At 40.0% G+C, this 18,037-nt stretch overlaps 1 protein-coding gene and 1 pseudogene across 1 annotated transcript; one reads left to right on the top strand and one right to left on the bottom strand.

Annotated features, from left to right (window-relative positions):
• LOC136175857 (olfactory receptor 52D1-like) overlaps positions 1-18,037 on the bottom strand; it is a 35,221-nt pseudogene that overhangs the window by 3,357 nt on the left and 13,827 nt on the right.
• LOC136174345 (olfactory receptor 51I2-like) lies at positions 15,082-16,026 on the top strand. The gene has a single exon (XM_065944450.1). The coding sequence runs from the start codon at positions 15,082-15,084 to the stop codon at positions 16,024-16,026; it is 945 nt and encodes a 314-aa protein (XP_065800522.1).

Here is an 18,037-nt window from a genome sequence, read left to right as displayed (position 1 = left end):
ATAGACAAATGATTTGAACATACATTACTGCAAAGCGAGATAGACAAATAGTGAATAAGCACAAAAGAGATGTTCAGGTTCATTAGTCAATAAGGAAACAAAAATCAAAATCACTAGGAGATATCACTACACACATTAAAAGGGTTATAAACAGAAATAAAACAGAAAACAAAATCAGAACATAAGAAATGCTAAAAATATGGAGAAAATGGATTCTTCATACTTTGCAGGTGGGAATGTAAATTTTGGTGAAGCCACTTTGGACAACAGTTAGGCTTTTTTTCACAGTTATACATAGAGCTACTAGTGATTTAGCACTTTTATTGCTAGGTATTAATAAATACTCTAAAGAACTGAAAACCCATTTTCACGTAAAAGTTTATTTACAAATATTTAAAGAAGAATTATATATAATAAGTAAATAATTTGCAGTGAAATAAATTTTCAGAGTAGAGAGGTCTACAAAAACAGAAAGTAAATTAGCTTTTGCCAGGGTCTGGGATAAATGAGAATGAGGAGTGACTGCTAATGGTAATGGGATATCATTTAAGAGTGAACATTTTTAAATGTTTGCAAACTTTATAAATATGTTAAGAAAAACAGTGAATTTACAACTTTGATGGTATATAAATTCTATATTAATAAAAAACAATTTTTAAAATCATAGAATTGTGTAATCGTTGAAACTTGAAAGCTCAACTGCCTAGGATCCATTTACACATGTGACACCACAGACAAAGCAAGCCCTGGATCTGGGTGAAGGGTACAGAGGAAGGGGCCAGGTTTGTATCCCAGATCTTACCTGGTAGCCTTGTGGGAATGCTAGAAATTTATTGTCATGAGAATGGGCAAGATTGACTTAGCCTTTTCTATTCTTTTCCTTTGTAGTTTTCTCTATTTTTGAAGGATGTTGCAGAAAGAGGCAGAAGCAAAAAGACAATCAATTAAGTAGGGGAAAAAAAGGATAAAAAGGAAAAAAGGTAGAGATGGTAATGATTAACAGGTAGATGAAACATGATCCAGGGTCTATTTACTGGATACAAATTCTTATTAGGTTTTCTGAAAATGTTAAGTGATTAAATGAGTGATCTATGTTTGAATGCAGCTCTGCTCCTGCTCAGTCACTTCAGTCACCTCTAACTCTTTGCGACACCATGTGCTGTAGTTCCCCAGGCTCCTCAGTCTGTGAGATTCTCCAGGCAAGAATACTGGAGCGGGTTGACATATCCTTCTCCAGCAGTTCTGCTACTCAGCAGTATGATAACTTTGAACCTTATTTGACCTCCGGGGCAATTAATTTATCTCACCAGTAAAATAGGAAGATAACATTCTCCCCTAAACTTGGTTGTTAAGATTGAAAATGACAATGCTTAAGAACTTCTTGATGGAGTCCAAGGAAAATTATAAACACAGTATTATTGATGGTTATTATATTTCTATCAATTACAACTCTAACCTACTCTATATTCTGGCTTCTGAAAATTCCTTAAGAAGAAAAGGGGGACTTGGCATGGAGCAAAGAAACCACGGAGCTGAAGGTCAGGAGGAATTAGTTATATTCTTGGCACTCACACTCTGCATCTTGCAGAGCCCTTGGAACCCATCCTGGAGAAGATCTAAAGAGCCATGGGAACCTGGTGTGGGGGCAGCTAAGCCCTGCTCAGCTGGGAGGAGAGAAGGTATTACTGAAGGCAAACTTAAGTCCACTTGCCTACAGGCAGCAAAGCCAATCCACTGACACCTACTGCCACTGGCTGCTGGTAAATGTGCAGCATTTATTGTTGGAGGAAGGTGCCAGGCAGGAGTCTGGGACAGCTGGTGCTCAAAACCCAGAACTCCACAATGGGTTTCAGTAAAGCATTTGTAAAGGCAAGGTGAGGGAGGAGGATTGCAGGGTCTGTGATAAGCTTGTGCACAATTCTCTGACTGGTTGATGGTGAGTTATCAGATGGTGTCACAGGGTTAACATTATCAATCTTGGGGCTCCAGCCAGACTGGGGGTCCATGCTCATGGTAATCCAGTAGTTCACTTCCATTTGGTGGGGGGGTTTAGCATCTGTTTAACCACTCAGGAAATGTGCATCAGATACAATCTTCTCTGTATTTCAGGGAGGAAATACAGATTCTGTAACAGCCATTGGATGATTGAATTGTTACCAGTTCTCCTGGTCCAACTGCTCCTTTTGTCACTGCATGCTCATATCAGTTATTATTATTAATTCTTGAGCCGAGCATTTTGTGATTCAAGGGAGTCCTGGGACACTACAACTTTTGTACCAAAGAGAGGCAGGCAGAGGACATGGGGGAGGAGTCAGCCCTAGGAAGGCCCATAGGGTCCTACAGAGTCACAGTCGTGTTGCCTTGGCCTTTGCAGACAGCTCTGAAACAACCATGGGAATAGAACAAGAGGTGTCTAGTGGGATCCCACTGTTAGGAGCCTATTCCCAGATGGGTTTACCTGGGAGACATTGTGGCTTTACTACAGCTCTTACATGGCTCATAGCCTCAGAGGCAAGTCTTATAAAATGTGGTGTGTGTAACATCTTCTGCAGCCTTGCCCTCACTTGGAGAAAACAGCACAATCCTCTTGGAGCGTCAGGGTCCAGGTGGGGCATTTCCCTATCACTGTTCTTCTGTCTTCTTTTTTCTTTTCTCTTCCTTCTCCCTCTCCAGGTTTAATTTTACAACCACTGTCTCCCTAAAATCCCTTCTCTGGTTTTACACTTCCTTTCTCTCACCCAACCTGTCCCTTTTCCATGTGTTTCTCCTATATTCATCCCCTTTCTCTGCCTCTTCCTCACTCTCTGTCTTTCCTCCTGCCCTTTAATCCTTCTCTCTCTATCAATTCTCTCTCCATCTTCTGCCCCCACCTTCCATTTAGCATGAACATTGAGGAAAAAATATTAACAAACATAGAAGAGCACTTGCTGAACTCAAGCAACAGCCCTAATTAGGATAGGAAAGAGGTACCAGAACGGGCCTTATACTGGAGCAAGAGGTTTTTAGTTAAGGCAATTCTAGACTTCCTTATGGTAGAACATGGGACATGATAAATGGAACTCAAGAGTGGGGTGCTCAAGAAGTGGGTGACCCATGCATGTCCTTAAGACTGTCTCCTCTGAAGTCCTCATTGACAGTTTCTCTGTGTGTACTAATGAGAGGTCAGTACATTGTACAGCTTTCCCAGGGATTAGCTGGCTCATCCTCCCTACTTCTTCAAACACAATGCTGCTACTCAGCATCCCCATTCTTCAGCAGTAATTCCCTGAAAATTTTGTCCTGGACACGAACTGCACTGATAGAGAATTTCTCTCTGATTTTGAATCTGATTGTTCATTGATGTGATACTGAGCTTCTGGAAGAGAAAAAGCAAAGTTTCCCTCAGGGGTCACTTAAAAAAATAAAGTAATCAGTGGTGGGTAATTACACATAAGTGTTAGAAATTATCCATGAGAGACAAAGGGGAATTAAACAACTTCCAAAATGGATAGGCAGAGTCACTTACCACAGTGTATTAAAGGGTTTTGCACATGTCACAGGAATATTATTAAGTATTCTTAAATGTAGTTTCTTCCCCAGATAGTTGAAACTCCTCTGTGTGAGAGACAAAAGGAAAAGATGCAAGATGCTTTGGTTACCCTTTTAGCACCACTTCTCAAAACCTCATTTGGTCCTGCGTCAAGGAAACATTACTCATCATCTATTCTTGTTGAAGTTTGAATGTCTGTGAGATGAAAAAATTATGATCTCTTGTGGAAATTGAAGATGGCTCTTTTTAACCACTCATAGGAAAAAATAAGATAATGGACTGGATGATTTTAATGTTATAAGTTTTTCTCTCCTTTTTTTTCTTAAACTTTTACAATTTACTTTTGTTTTGCTCTACCATAATTTATTATGTGATAATATGCGATTTAAAAATACATATTTAAGTTTAATGTAAATATATTCCATGAATTTTGTAAAAGAAAGCATATGATATAATTTATTTTGCATCTAAAAATGATGTTAAATTATAATAATAGCAGTACTTGTATAATTCTGACTATGGATGGGACATGTTCCAAGTTCAAGCTTTTTTTTCCTTTCTCTCTGCTTTCATCTTGTATAGCATGTATGCATATGCATAGGGCAACTCTATTTTATCTTTATCTAAAAAATAAAGAAACTGAAGAAGAGAGTTTAAGAAATGTACCTAATGTCATACAGCTAATAAGTGAAAGCATCAGAAATCAAACCCAGTGTGTTCTGACTCTATGTGCTTTACTAACAAAATTATGATGGAAGTCAGACATGCTGACTTCCCAGGCTTCCTTCATGTATGCTTCCAGGGTGAAATGTGGGACCCTGGATCACAAAGTCACCTCAGGATGGGAACCGACTTACTAAGTTACAGATCTAGCCATGTAACTGCTTCCCAAGAAAACTTGGAGTAATTCCTTTTCCTTCCTTGCACCCTTGGTTCCTTGTCTGTCAGGCTGGATATAAGTGTTTACATCTCTTAGAAGGTAGCTAAGGTCATGGTTATGAAATTTGGGTACATTTGCAGAGGAGCTGTGATACTGATCATAAGAAGTCAACTAGAAGACTACCAGTAAGACTTAAAGAGCTAGTCAACCACCCTGAGTACCTATTGACTCTTTTCTGAAAGAGTCTAAGAAAGACCTCTTTTTTTCAGCTACTAGCATTTCATGACCTCATGTTTATCCTCCCAGTGTATTGTATGAATAAAATTATTGAATAATTATAATTCTTGAACCTGTTTCTTTTCCTGTCTGGAAGCAGTAGTAGTCTTAGACATATGATATAATTTCTCCAAAAAGTCATACTGGCTAATGACAGTTGTCCCCAGCCTCTCATGGGCAACTTCAAGATCAATGTCTCTGATGTTCCCGTCTGTATCTTGACGGGTTCCCCAGGAATGAAGCCGTGGAACCCTGGCTATCTTTCCCTCTTCTTCTCCTCTATGCCATCGCCATTGTGGGAAACACCCGGATCCTCCTCACTGTTAAAGAGGAGCCGAGTCTGCACCAGCCCATGTACTACTTCTTGGCCCTACTATCTGCCAATGACTTGGGGGTGTCCTTTTCCACACTGCCGACTGTGCCGGCTGCCCTCTGCTTCCAGGCCCGGGTGATTGCCTTTACTGTCTGCTTAGTCCAGCTGTTTTTCATCCACCTCTTCTCTTGGACAGAGTCTGGCATCCTTCTGGCCATGAGTTTTGATCGCTACGTGGTAATCTGCAATCCACTGCACTATGCCACTGTGCTCAGCCATGCCCTCATTGTGGCCATGGGCCGGTGTACTGTCCTCTGAAGCTTTGCCCTCATCCTGGTCTTCCCACTGCTGCTGCACAGACTACCTTTTTGCCACCCCTGGAACATCCTTTCCCATGCCTACTGCCTTCACGTGGATATGATCAAGCTGGCATGCACTGATGTCTCCCTCAATAGCCACCACAGACTGTCCATTGTGCTTTCCACCTTTGGGCTGGACTCTGCCCTCATTCTTCTCTCCTATGTACTTATCTTTCAGTCCATGTTAACCATCGTCTCCCCAGGGGATTGCCTCAAGACACTCAACACCTGAGTGGCCCATGTCCTAGCTGTGCTCATCTTCTACCTGCCTGTGGTGAGTGTGTCCATCGTGCACCACTTTGGTGCTGGCCTGCCCCATGCTGTCCACACCCTCATATCTCTTATCTACCTCTTTGTGCCTCCCATGCTCAATCCCATCATCTCCTCCATTAGGACAAAGGAGATTCAGCGCGGGCTTTTCAAGATGCTCTTCAGGGTCAGGTCCTGAGTTTTGGGCTTCTCTAGAAGCCCTGAAGGATTTGATGTTGGATTTGATCCCCAGTATAGGTGGGCCTTATGCAAACTGCTGAATTCCTGAATAGAATGAAAAGTGGAGTATATAGGAAAGGAATCTCCATCTGAATATCTTTGAACTGGGACATTAGTCTTCTCCTGCCTTCGGTCTCAGATTTGAACTGAAACTTACACTATTGGTTCTCTGGATTCTCAAACCTTCAAGTTTGGACAGGAACTATGCCATTGACTTTCCTGGGTCAGGACTTCTTGGTCTCTGTAATTGTGAGAGTCAATTCATTATAATAAATTTAAGATATCTAGTTACACACATATTCTATTGATTCTGCTTATCTGGAGCACCCTAATACAATGTTGCAATATTTAAGTAGTCAAAATTAGATTTTAGGATTCCTGGGCATGTTCTTTTCACATGGGAGACCCTGAAATATGTAGGCATTAGACCCTGTCAAATCCTGCATGATGATGCTGTGAAAGTGTTGCACTCAATATGCCAGCAAACTTGGAAAACTCAGCAGTGGCTACAGGACTGGAAAAATTCAGTTTTCATTCCAATCCCAAAGAAAGGCAATGCCAAAGAATGCTCAAACTACCCCATAATTGCACTCATCTCATGCGCTAGTAAAGTAATGCTTAAAATTCTCCAACCCAGGCTTCAGTAATACGTGAACTAAGAACTTCCAGTTGTTCACGGTGGTTATAGAAAAGGTAGAGGAAGCAGAGATCAAATTGCCAACATCTGTTGGATCATTGAAAAAGCAAGGAGTTCCAGAAAAACATCTATTTCTCCTTTATTGACTATGCAAAAGCCTCTGATTGTGTGAATCATAATATACTTTGGAATATCTGAAAGAGATGGGAATACCAGATCACCTGACCTGTCTCCTGAGAAACCTGTATGCAGGTCAGGAAGCAACAGTTAGAACGCGACATGGAACAACAGACTGGTTGTAAATAGGAAAAGGAGTCCGTCAAGGCTATATATAGTCACTCTGCTTATTTAACTTATATGTAGAGTACATCACGAGAAACACTGGGCTGGAAGAAGCACAAGCTGGAATCAAGATTGCTGAGAGAAATATCAATAACATTATATATGCAGATGACACCACCCTTGTGGCAGAAAGTGAAGAATAACTAAAGAACCTCTTGATGAAAGTGGAAGAGGAGAGTGAAAAAGTTGGCTTAAAGCTCAACACTCAGAAAACTAAGATCAGGACATTCGGTCCTATAACTTCATGGCAAATAGATGTTAAAGCAATGGAAACAATGGCTGACTTTATTTTTCTGGGCTCCAAAATCACTGCAGATGGTGATTGCAGCCATGAAATTAAAGAAACGCTTACTCCTTGGAAGGAAAGTTATGACTAACCTAGACAGCATATTAAAAAGCAGAGACATTACTTTGCCAACAAAGGTCTGTCTAGTCAAGGCTATAATATGTATGGATGTGAGAGTTGGAGTATAAAGAAATTTGAGCGCCAAAGAATTGATGCTTTTGAACTGTGGTGTTGGAGAACACTCTTGGGGGTCACTTAGACTGCGAGGGCATCCAACCAGTCCCTACTAAAGGAGATCAGTCCTGGGTGTTCATTGGAAGGACTGATGTTGAAGCTGAAACTCCAATACATTGGCCACCTGATGCAAAGAGTTGACACATTGGAAAAAACCCTGATTCTGGGAAAGACTGAGGGCAGGAGGTGAAGGGGACGCAGAGGATGAGATGGTTGGATGGCATCAGCAACTCGATGGACATGGGTTTGGGTAGACTCCAGGAATTGGGTTGAAAAGGGAGTCCTGGCGTGCTGTAGTTCATGGGGTTGCAAACAGTCGGACACGACTGAGTGACTGAACTGAACTGAACTGAACTGTCCATTGTGCTTAATGACTCTTTGTTTATATCTCCCCTGAAACTTTCTCCTACTCTTTAATATGTATCTGCTTCCCCTCAAGAAATCTGAGCTCCCTGAAGGAGCAACTGTGTCAAAAATTTTGCCCATCCACACTTGACCACTATAGAGTCTTCATTCAAAAAATCGTCTAATGATGTGACAGTGATATAAAAAAATAAATGAAAAAAATGGATGAATAATCAATAATGAATGAGTAGCAGAAGGAAATCAAGTGTGAAAAATTAATAGATGAACATATGGATTATTAATGAATTTCCTTAAGTCAGAATCTCATATTTGGAAATGTTTCCTTTCCTTCTGTGAGCCATAATTTCCTCCATAGAGAGAAATGCAAATGAAAGATGACATATTCTCCCCTGATTCTTGTATGCCCCCAGCTTTATTGAGATGTAAGTGACATATACCTGCTGTAAGTTCAAGGTGTAAAATGTGATGATTTGCTGCACATACGCATTGTGAAATCTTCACCACAGTAAGGTTACTTAACCCATACATAGAGGTGACTTCTTGAATAAGTGAACTAAACTCAGTCTTAATTTCCTCATCTGTAAAAGAAGATCTCTGATTCATCTACCTAACATGCTTGTTTTAAGTACGTAAAATGAATTGCTTTAAAAATTTTCTAATAATACACGTGACTTATTGATTCTTTATTTCTATTCAGCAAGAATCAATGTGAAATTCAATGTTTGGCTTCAAAATATCATGTGCATCAGCTATAGTCTGAAGAGGAATTTTGTCTCAGATTTTTCTTGAATCCAGAGTAGGACTGTTCCATACCTGCTTTCTGTCTCCCTTGTACTTGAAATGTACTTTAGTCATATCAGCTTTATTGGGTACTTTGTCTCCTCAACTAAATTGTAAGCAATTTCTGGGCAGGGACTGTTTTATTTATCTTTGTACTCTTCAGTCTCTAACAAAGGGCTTGAAACATAGCTAACATACACGGTAGTTGAGGAATGGGTTAATAAATGATTATATTTGCATACCAACCTTCTCTTTATGCTTCACTGAATCATCATATGGTACAATGTTTTACCCTCAAACTGATCATAATCTCATTAAAGAACAATTTTATATAAAGATCATATTGTTTATTATCTATATACTATATGCATTATAGTCTGAATAGAGTGAATAAAAAATTAATTGTACTTGAAATTGTCAAACATGTCATAAATGTATCTTATATTTTTATAGTGCTCAGACTTTATATACTATAGAGTGTATATCCATAGATTAATAGAGTGCTAATACTGTGTCTCACCTTTAATAGGTTCTTCAATAAATATTCTTTGAAAGAATGTTGTGATATAGTGACTTTGACTCTGTTACAAATATGACTTACAAAGAAGTTGCTGCCATAAGAAGTGGATGATATGTTTTCAGTGCCAGTGTTTTTTTTTTTTTTTTGCTTCTTTAAATACAAGGGATTTGAAAGCAACAGTTTGGCTCACTTAGGTACCTGTGAAAAGCTGTTTGGGAACTTCTGGGCTAATGTTTTCCACATCACATTCTATAAACTAAGATACTCAATATCCTTCTCTTGACTTTAGAAATCTGCATCATCTGAAAGAGGAACAGCAGTTGGTTGCTGGTGACAGTCTTTGTCTATTTAGCACATTAAGAAGGAAGTTCATGGCTCTGCCTGGATTTGTAACTTTCCAGCATGGAGAAAAGGCTCAGACTCTGTTCCAGTTTCGCTGGTGTGAACTGGGGTTACAGTGATAGGCTCACCATCACAGGGCTCTGCTGAACCAGGTCGTCAGATGCATCTGAAGAGAGCTTTGGGCTTCTTCGCAGCTGTTGCTTAGTCACTTAGTCACGTCCGACTCTGTGACCTCATGGACTGTAGCCCAGCAGGCTCCTCTGTCCATGGGATTCTCCAGGCAAGAATACTGGAGTGTGTGGCCATTCCCTTCTCCAGGGGATCTTCCCGATCCAGGGATCAAACCCAGGTCTCCCACATTGCAGGCAGATTCTTTATCATCTGAGTTACCAAGGGAAGCCCTTGGGCTTCTTTAGCCTCTTCCTATTATTTAACCTCCACTGTTCATGGAGTTTGATTGGTTTAATATTCCATTCTTTTAAAGCTATAAGATGAATTTTACCTAGTCTCTTTAAGCAAGATTAGGGTCACCCATCTTTTATGAGGTGGAAGTGGGTCCAGGGTCCATCTCGCCTATGTGTCTGCTTGAGCCACTGGAAGCAAATGCCACAATATTAACTTTATGGAGCAGAAAGAGAAGACATTTTCTCCATTGGTGCTGGTTGTTGGACAGCCTTCTGGACCCTCATATTGGAGGAGTATAGGGCATAGGAGATTTTACTATTTTGGATCTAGGTTCTGTGGAGGGTTATTTAACCTCTTGCCTTTTTGAATGCATAGCTACACAATTCTACACCCACTTTTCTCCAGTGTTTCCTTTTAAGGTTTCATACCTGTGTTCATGCTTTTACATCTGCCATGTTTTGACATCCTTTGATATTCCTCCTTTTGCATTTACTTTAAAAATATTTGCCCATTCTTTGAAAACCAGGAGAGCTGTTACATGCACCAAGCTATCTCTTCTGATTGCCCTAGAATATTGCAGAGTCCCTTCCTTTGTTCTTCCCTAAAATCTCCTTGTATCTATTATTATTGCTTTCACTGAGATATTATAAATGTTTCCTTAGGAGTCTCCCAGACTGACTATGAATTATTATAATGATTTTCTATACATTCCCAGGGATATATTTGTGTCTAATGGTAAACGAATGACTTGATTTATCGTTACTTTTGTTAACATATACCTACTGTAGACCTGTAGGTTAGGAATTGTGACCTTGGCATAAATTAAATGACGTGTCTTTTGTTTTTATTTAAGAAAATTAAAAAGTCAAGACCAATGAAAAATGAACAATAGAGAATTCACATAAATCCATGCCTATTGATTAGGGTTTGGGTGGTTCCTGACTTTTTCCATGACAATCACTGTGAGTATGAGAAAATCTAGGGATATATTAGGTGATGTGCTAAGTCCCTTGATATGACCTATGTATGAGTTGTATTGTTGAGAAGCTATTATATTTCCACCAGTTTAGTTTCAGATCAGTATTAAGTATATCCCTTAACACCCTCCCTGATCTGGTTCAAGTATGCATTTCCTGCTACTAATCACTATTCCTTCTAGATATATCTGCCAGTATTTTCTTAGAACTGAGCTGTTTAAGTTATTCAATAACTTCTTATTTGGTATACTTAGGTTAATACCCATTCCCAGTGGTTGTACTTTCAGAACATAATGTTTGAATTTCTTTTTATATTATATTTTATTTTTAAGCTTTTTATTTTGTGTTGCAGTATAGCCAATTAACAATGTTGTGATAGTTTCAGCTGGATAGAAAAGGGACTCAGCCTTACATATACATGTGTCCATTTTCCCGCAAACTGCCCTCCCATCCAGCCTGCCACATAACATTGACCAGAGTTCCATGTACTATACAATAGGCCCATGTTGGTTATTCATTTTAAATATAACAGTGTGTACATACCCATCCCAAACTCCCTAATTATCCCTTTCCCCCTGGCCACCGTAAGTTTGTTCCCTAAGTCTGTCTCTTTCTATTTTGTAAGTTCATGTGTATCACTGTGTAGAGTCCACATACAAGGAATGTCATATGATATTTCTCCTTCTCTGTCTGACGTACTTCACTCAGTATGACACACTCTAGGTCAACCCGTGTTGCTGCAAACTGCATTAGTTTGTTCCTTTTTATTTCGAGCAATATTCCATCATATATATGTACATCTTCTTTAAAATGTTTAGGATGTAAATAGCCACATGTTGTGCAGTCACCTAGCCATGTCCTACTCTGTGACCCCATGGACTGTAGCACACCAGGTGACTTTGTCCCTCACCATCTCTGGAAGTTTGCCTAAGTTTATGTCCATTGTGTTGGTGATGCCATCCAAATATCTCATCCTCTGATATCTTCTTCTTTTGCATTCAGTCTTTCCCAGCATCAGGGACTTTTCCAGTGAGTCAGCTATTTGCATCAGGTGACCAAAATATTGGAGATTCAGTATTTTGGTCACTATCTATTAAGTGTTATATGGCAACCAATAGGTTAAATGCCTTTGCCTATTTTCTGTTGCTTATTCATCCTAATCAGTCTGTGACTAAAGTATAATTATAACCTATTTTACAGGTGAAGAAATGAAGCTGCGTGTATGTTGGAAACTTTCTCAAGGTAAGTGGACTGAAGGTCAGGTACAGTGAGCTCAGACCTTATCAGTTAATCCTCACTAGTTGTGTTGTCACCCTAGTAGGTGTTCAATAAATATTTGTGAAGAAGGCAGCTGTATACATTAACACCTTCTTAATTAAGCTAAATAATTTTTATAATTTGACCTATAATTATGCAATGTGTGTGGGCAGTCACAGTGAACCAGTGCTTCTTATCATGCTTGGGGTCAATTTCAAGGATAATCGAGGACAGAATTTCACAAGATCTATTAAATCCAAATGCCTAACTTACATGGGTTTTAAGCACTTTTTAGAGGATACAGCATTTCTTGTAGGTATTGATCATAGTTGTAAAGTGGAAAGGCCATAAACTAACCTAGAAGACCTCATTTTCCATGTTCTGCCACTGACAAGCTGTATAAATTGAGATGCCTCTTTTCCTTTCTAGGCTCTAATGATCTCTTTTATAAAATGAGCAACTGGGTACAATATCCTCGCATGTCATTTCCAGTTCTGATCATTCATATTCCTACATACCCATGTAAGGAACAAACTATTAAGTCAGAGAGGGACGAACACAGATGCTCCATATTCCCAGCAGTCCATGAGCTCCTGAGCTGATAAACACTCAAGGGACTTCCTGGATTTAGCCTTATATTGCCTAGCCCAGGGAGTAGGCAGAGGATGCAGGTGGTATGGGCAGGGCCTCTTGCTTCCTCTGCCCCTCCAGGAACTCTCTGAGGTAGGTAACGTGGAGTATCACACACTCCAGACTCAGGCACTAAGGCACTCTGACTCAGCTTAGAAATCCTCAGTGTTATGACAATCTGAAGACAGAAAGGCTGTCCCTATAGGAGTCAGGAGTTTCTGGTTTTGTTTTTTTAAATTTTTCTGCATATTTTCCCTTTCCTGGTTCTACATTTTCTATTTAGTGCTCTTGTTCTCTGAAATCTTCTGATGCTTTCAGATTCAGACATTCATTTAACTGAAGGGATACTCCAATGGGCTGTAGTTTGGAGGTAGATGTTCTGCAATAAATAAGCACTCTTACCCAAGTCTCAGAACAAACTGGTGTGGGGTGGTGGGGGGAGTCTATAAAAAGACATTGGCTGCTTTGGAAGCCACTTGGCAAGACTCTATTTAGTGCCTAAAAAAATCTTCAAATCAGGGATATTGCCTATTGCACACAGAGGCAAACAGAAATGTTTAGGAAGAGCTTGCATATTGGAAAAACAAAGAGATTTTAAGAATGCAGAATGGAGGGAAAAATGAGCCCTGACATAAAAAGATAAAGGAGTCCTAATACAGGTGGAGGAACAAAGCCAGATGAAAGCCTGGAGGTATTGAGTTAGAGCTGGTCTTAAGGCTTTTCACAGTAGTTTACTTTTGGAGTTTCACAACCCCATTAGCAAAATTCCTCAGCTCTTCCAATTTACAAACAAAGAGAATCAAAATCCTGTGGGATCAGTGACTTTGTGAGTGCCTCTCCTGTGTTTGGCCTTGCACTGAGCACAGCAGGGACTGAAGCAATGAATGAGTGTCAGTGTGGATCTCTTGGAGCTGGTGAGTCAGAAGGGGAGATAAGTTTCTTAATTCAACAGGAACTATCCTAACTCCGTAATAGGAAGCTCTACTGTAGAACAGGCAGAAATAAGCACAAAAAGAGCTGCAAATCTACAGCTTATGTGAGTGGTAAAGAGAGGAGATCAGTTATCTCCACTGCAATGACCATTCAGATTTTCATGGAGGAGGAGGGGATCATTGATCCTCAGCCCCAGAAGATGGGTTAAATAGATATGTTCAGACATTCTGGGAAACTCAAGAGGCTGGGAGCTGTAGTTGATGTTTGAATAATAGCAAAGAATATTGCTATATTAATATGGATAATCAGTCTGGGTGCTTGAGATACAAGTAGGAAATTCTGAGAATTGAGACCAAAAATATTGATCTAGTACTGGACTATACAGGACCTTTAACTCGAGACTTGTGACTTTGGTTTTGACACTTTGGTGTCAAACTTTCTAATCAGAATAGTCCCATTTGCAGAGCTGCCTTTAGAAAATATTAGACCTATTCCAGATTAGACAATGATATAGAAGCAGGAGATTCATTAAGAGGGCATTATTATAGGCATATAAATGTGATGTCTTGGAAGCAAAATATAAGAATGTTAAGTGGAAGGAACTGCAGAAAAGTGCTGGCAGATGCACTTAGGGTTCAGTATTTTCATTGACTGTGCTCTAATTTAATGTAGTAGGTAAAGGAAAGACAGAAACAATATAAAGTTTGGATTTCTGAGTCTTAGTCTCAGGCACAATTACAGTATTATTCAAAGAACTGGAGAACACAGATAAGAACCAGATCCACTATATACAGAAGTGATTATTAATCCTCTGGTTTTCAGGAGCTGGAAACAATTCAGTTTGAAGGAAATTATTAAGAAAAGATTTCCAGTATACTAAGTCATTCGTGCAGAAAATATAATGTCATAGGATAAATGGATAGAAGGATGAAAAGATAAAGAAGAGACATCTAATGCATCTTGATTAAAGTCTGGAAGGTTATTGCTATGGACAGGTATCTTTCTACTCATCTACATTCTAACTGATGGGATGGAAGGAAGAACTGGGAGACTAAATACGAGTAAGAGAGCTGGGGAGTCATGATAAGCAGCAGATATTCAGTAGAGTGTGAGAGTGGAAAGATAAAAAATTTACACCTTGGTAAGTAATTGGAATGTTCAGAACAGTCAAGGAAGTAGTCATCAGGAGAATGATGCCTTAGGTCTTGAACAAAGTGATGCCTATAGTTTGATAACAAGTTCCTAGCTTGGAATGTGAGGAAGAGCATGGTGGAGATAGGCAAAGGTACAGAGGAACATAATGTGACCTGTTGAGCCAGCTGGATCACCTGCAAACACTTAGACAATTCCAGAAACCATGGGGAGCAGGGGGGCAAGGAGTGATGTGGTAAACAAACTTGATTAAGCTATTGAGTAATGGTCTGGATGGCATAAGGGAGACAACAGGTGATGAATAAACTGTACGTCTGTCTTCTCTACAGGTGGTGTTCCTCCAGTACAAGTCCTACAATACCAGTCCTCCCAGCATGGGAGGTGTCCTATACAACAGCTCAGGGTTGCCAACTTTCACCCTGACAGGGCTCCCAGAGCTGGAGAACTCCCAACACTGGATGCTCTTGCTCCTCGGTACTCTCTACCTTGTCTCTATTGTGGGCAATGCCCTTATCCTTTTCATTGTCAAGGAGGAGCAGAATTTGCATCAGCCTATGTACTACTTCCTGTCCCTGCTCTCAGTTAATGATCTAGGTGTATCTTTCTCCACACTGCCCACCGTGCTTACCACATTTTGTTCCCACTTAAGGAAGATCAGCTTTGATTCCTGCATGGCTCAAATGTTCTTTATCCACTTCTTCTCTTTGATGGAGTCAGGAGTCCTGCTGGTTATGAGTTTTGACCGCTATGTGGCCATCTGTAACCCTCTGCGCTACACCACCATGCTCAGAGTTTCCCGTGTTGCATGCATGTGCTTGTGGGTAATCACCCGCAGTTTCTGCATGGTTTTTCCACTGCCTTTCCTTCTGAAGAGACTGACCTTCTGCAAGGCCAATGTACTGTCCCATGCTTACTGCCTTCATTCAGATCTCATCCACCTTCCCTGTGGTGACATCACCATCAACAATATTTTTGGTCTCTTCACTGTCATGTTTACCTTTGGCCTGGACTCTGCACTCATTCTCTTCTCGTATGTGCTCATCCTGCGCTCTGTACTTGCCATTGCATCTCGGGAGGAACGGTTAAAGACCCTCAACACGTGTGTGTCACATCTGTGTGCTGTGCTCATTTTCTATATGCCCATGGTTGGTGTCTCCATGACTGCCCGCTATGGGAGGCATGCCCCCCGATTTGTGCACACAGTCTTGTCCCTCATTTATCTCTTTGTGCCTCCCATACTCAACCCTGTCATCTATTCTATCAAAACCAAAGAGATTAGAAGGCAGCTTAGTCGAATGCTAGTGGGAACCAAGTTTTAAACAAGAAACATATAAAGATTTCAAACCTCAAAGAATATTTACTATTACTCCATAAATTTGAGTTTCCATAACCTGTTTTGACAACTTTTTAAACTTCCTTTTCGTATTTCTGCCTCCAGATGTTTGATGACCTTGTACTAATTAAGACCTGCCAAAAGGTTTTGGCAAGGTACACTGAGTTGTAAGTTAGAGAAATCGTTGTTCAGTTTTCTTTTTTAATCCCAACAAGCACATCCTGGCAATTACTCCTTCATTTTATCACAATGTGTTTCTATTATCCATTGTTAGAGTGAATCATCACAGAAAAAATTACTAATTACAATGGGACCACTGTTATAACGGTTAGTGAGTCTTTTTCCCCAAGTCTATGTCAAAGGTAGTTCTATTTTTAATTCTTTGTGGAATGTTCATACTCCTTTCCACAGCAGTTGCATTATTTTGCATTTCCAACACCACTGTGCAAGGGTCTGACAGCCTCATCAACACCTCTTATCTCTGTTGTGTTTAATAGTCATTGTGTTTTCATACGGGCTTGCCTGGTGGCTCTGCAGTAAGAATCCGCCCGTAATGCAGGAACAACAAGAGATGTTGGTTCAGTTCCTGGCTGGGGAAAATCCCCTGCAGGGGGAAATGGCAGCCCACTCCAGTATTCTTGCCTGGAGAATCCCATGGACCAAAGAGCCTGGTGGGCTACAGTTCATAGGGCCACAAAGAGTCAGACACGACTGAAGTGACTGAGCACAGATGCAGACAGGCAGGCACATGATTTAAACATGCATTTTCCTGGTGATCAGTGACATGGAGCGTTTCCTTTCCTACACTTTCCTATGTTGCCCTTTGTATGTTTTCTTTGAAAAATTTCCATTCAACTCCTCAGTGCCTAGTAAAACGTGATTACCAGGTGTGTTTCTGTCTTTGTTTTTGCTACTGTAGGAGCTCATCACATGTTTGGGAGGTGAACCACTTCTCAGATGCCTACTTAGCAGTAAAATTGAGTGAATGGACACAAAAGCATGTGCCTTGATGGAAAGATACTGAAAGTGCAATTTGTGCCGCCGTAGTAAATTTGACTTAATTCTGAATAATCTGGGTACTACAACATGATATAAACATTAATTTAGAACTCTTGTAAAATATAGATTACACACCACCACCATTTCTAAAAAAGAAAAAGAAAAAATGAGACAAAATTAGGGTAGATTTCCCAAATGGGCTTTTTTGTGGCTCAGCTGGTAAAGAATCTGCCTGCAATGCAGGAGACCTAGGTTCAATTCCTGGGTTGGGAGGATCCCCTGGAGAAGAGAAAGGCTTCCCACTCCAGTATTCTGTCCTAGAAAATTCCATAGACTGTATAGTCCATGAGGTTTCAAAGAGTCAGACACGGCTGAAGCAACTTTCATTTTCACCTCCCAAATATTAAAACATGAAGAAAAAAAAAATTACTAATCAACAAGGAAGATCAGGCTGCAACAGTAGTTTTAGGATAGGATAGCTTAGAAGAATGTATGAACCACTGTAAAGTGATATCTTAAATAAAATATTTTATGAAAAGTTTTTATAACGTACTGTCAAGATATTTTGTTGGTAAAATTTCTATTATATAATATTGTTGTTAAACATTTATATATTTCCATCAAAAAAGTATTTGGAACATGTAACAATAATATTAATAGTTGATTCTGGCTAGTGAGCTTTGAAAAGATTTATTATTTATTTATCTGTGTTTTCTACTTTGCCATAGAATGTACACCTGTTTTGGTACAATCAGAGCCAGAGAGAAGGGGTAAGGAGAGAGAGAGAGGAAAGGAGGCAAATAAAAATACCCTGAGAGTTACAGAAGGGGAGCCTCATAAGGGAGAACTCTGAAGATTTGTGCCCCTGCTGACATCCTACCAAGGTGCTTGCCACATGCTCCTCTCAAGTGTTAAATGGTTCTATCCTGGGAGAGCTATTCCCTTTCAGATATGGCTGTGGTCTGTGACGGGCCCATGTCTCTATCTATGGGGCCTGA

This window comes from Muntiacus reevesi, chromosome 9, assembly GCF_963930625.1.
Source record: "Muntiacus reevesi chromosome 9, mMunRee1.1, whole genome shotgun sequence".
In the NCBI taxonomy this organism is placed as follows: domain Eukaryota; kingdom Metazoa; phylum Chordata; class Mammalia; order Artiodactyla; family Cervidae; genus Muntiacus; species Muntiacus reevesi.
The sequence above is the reverse complement of the archived record's forward strand: the minus strand, read 5'-3'. Positions and strand labels throughout refer to the sequence as shown.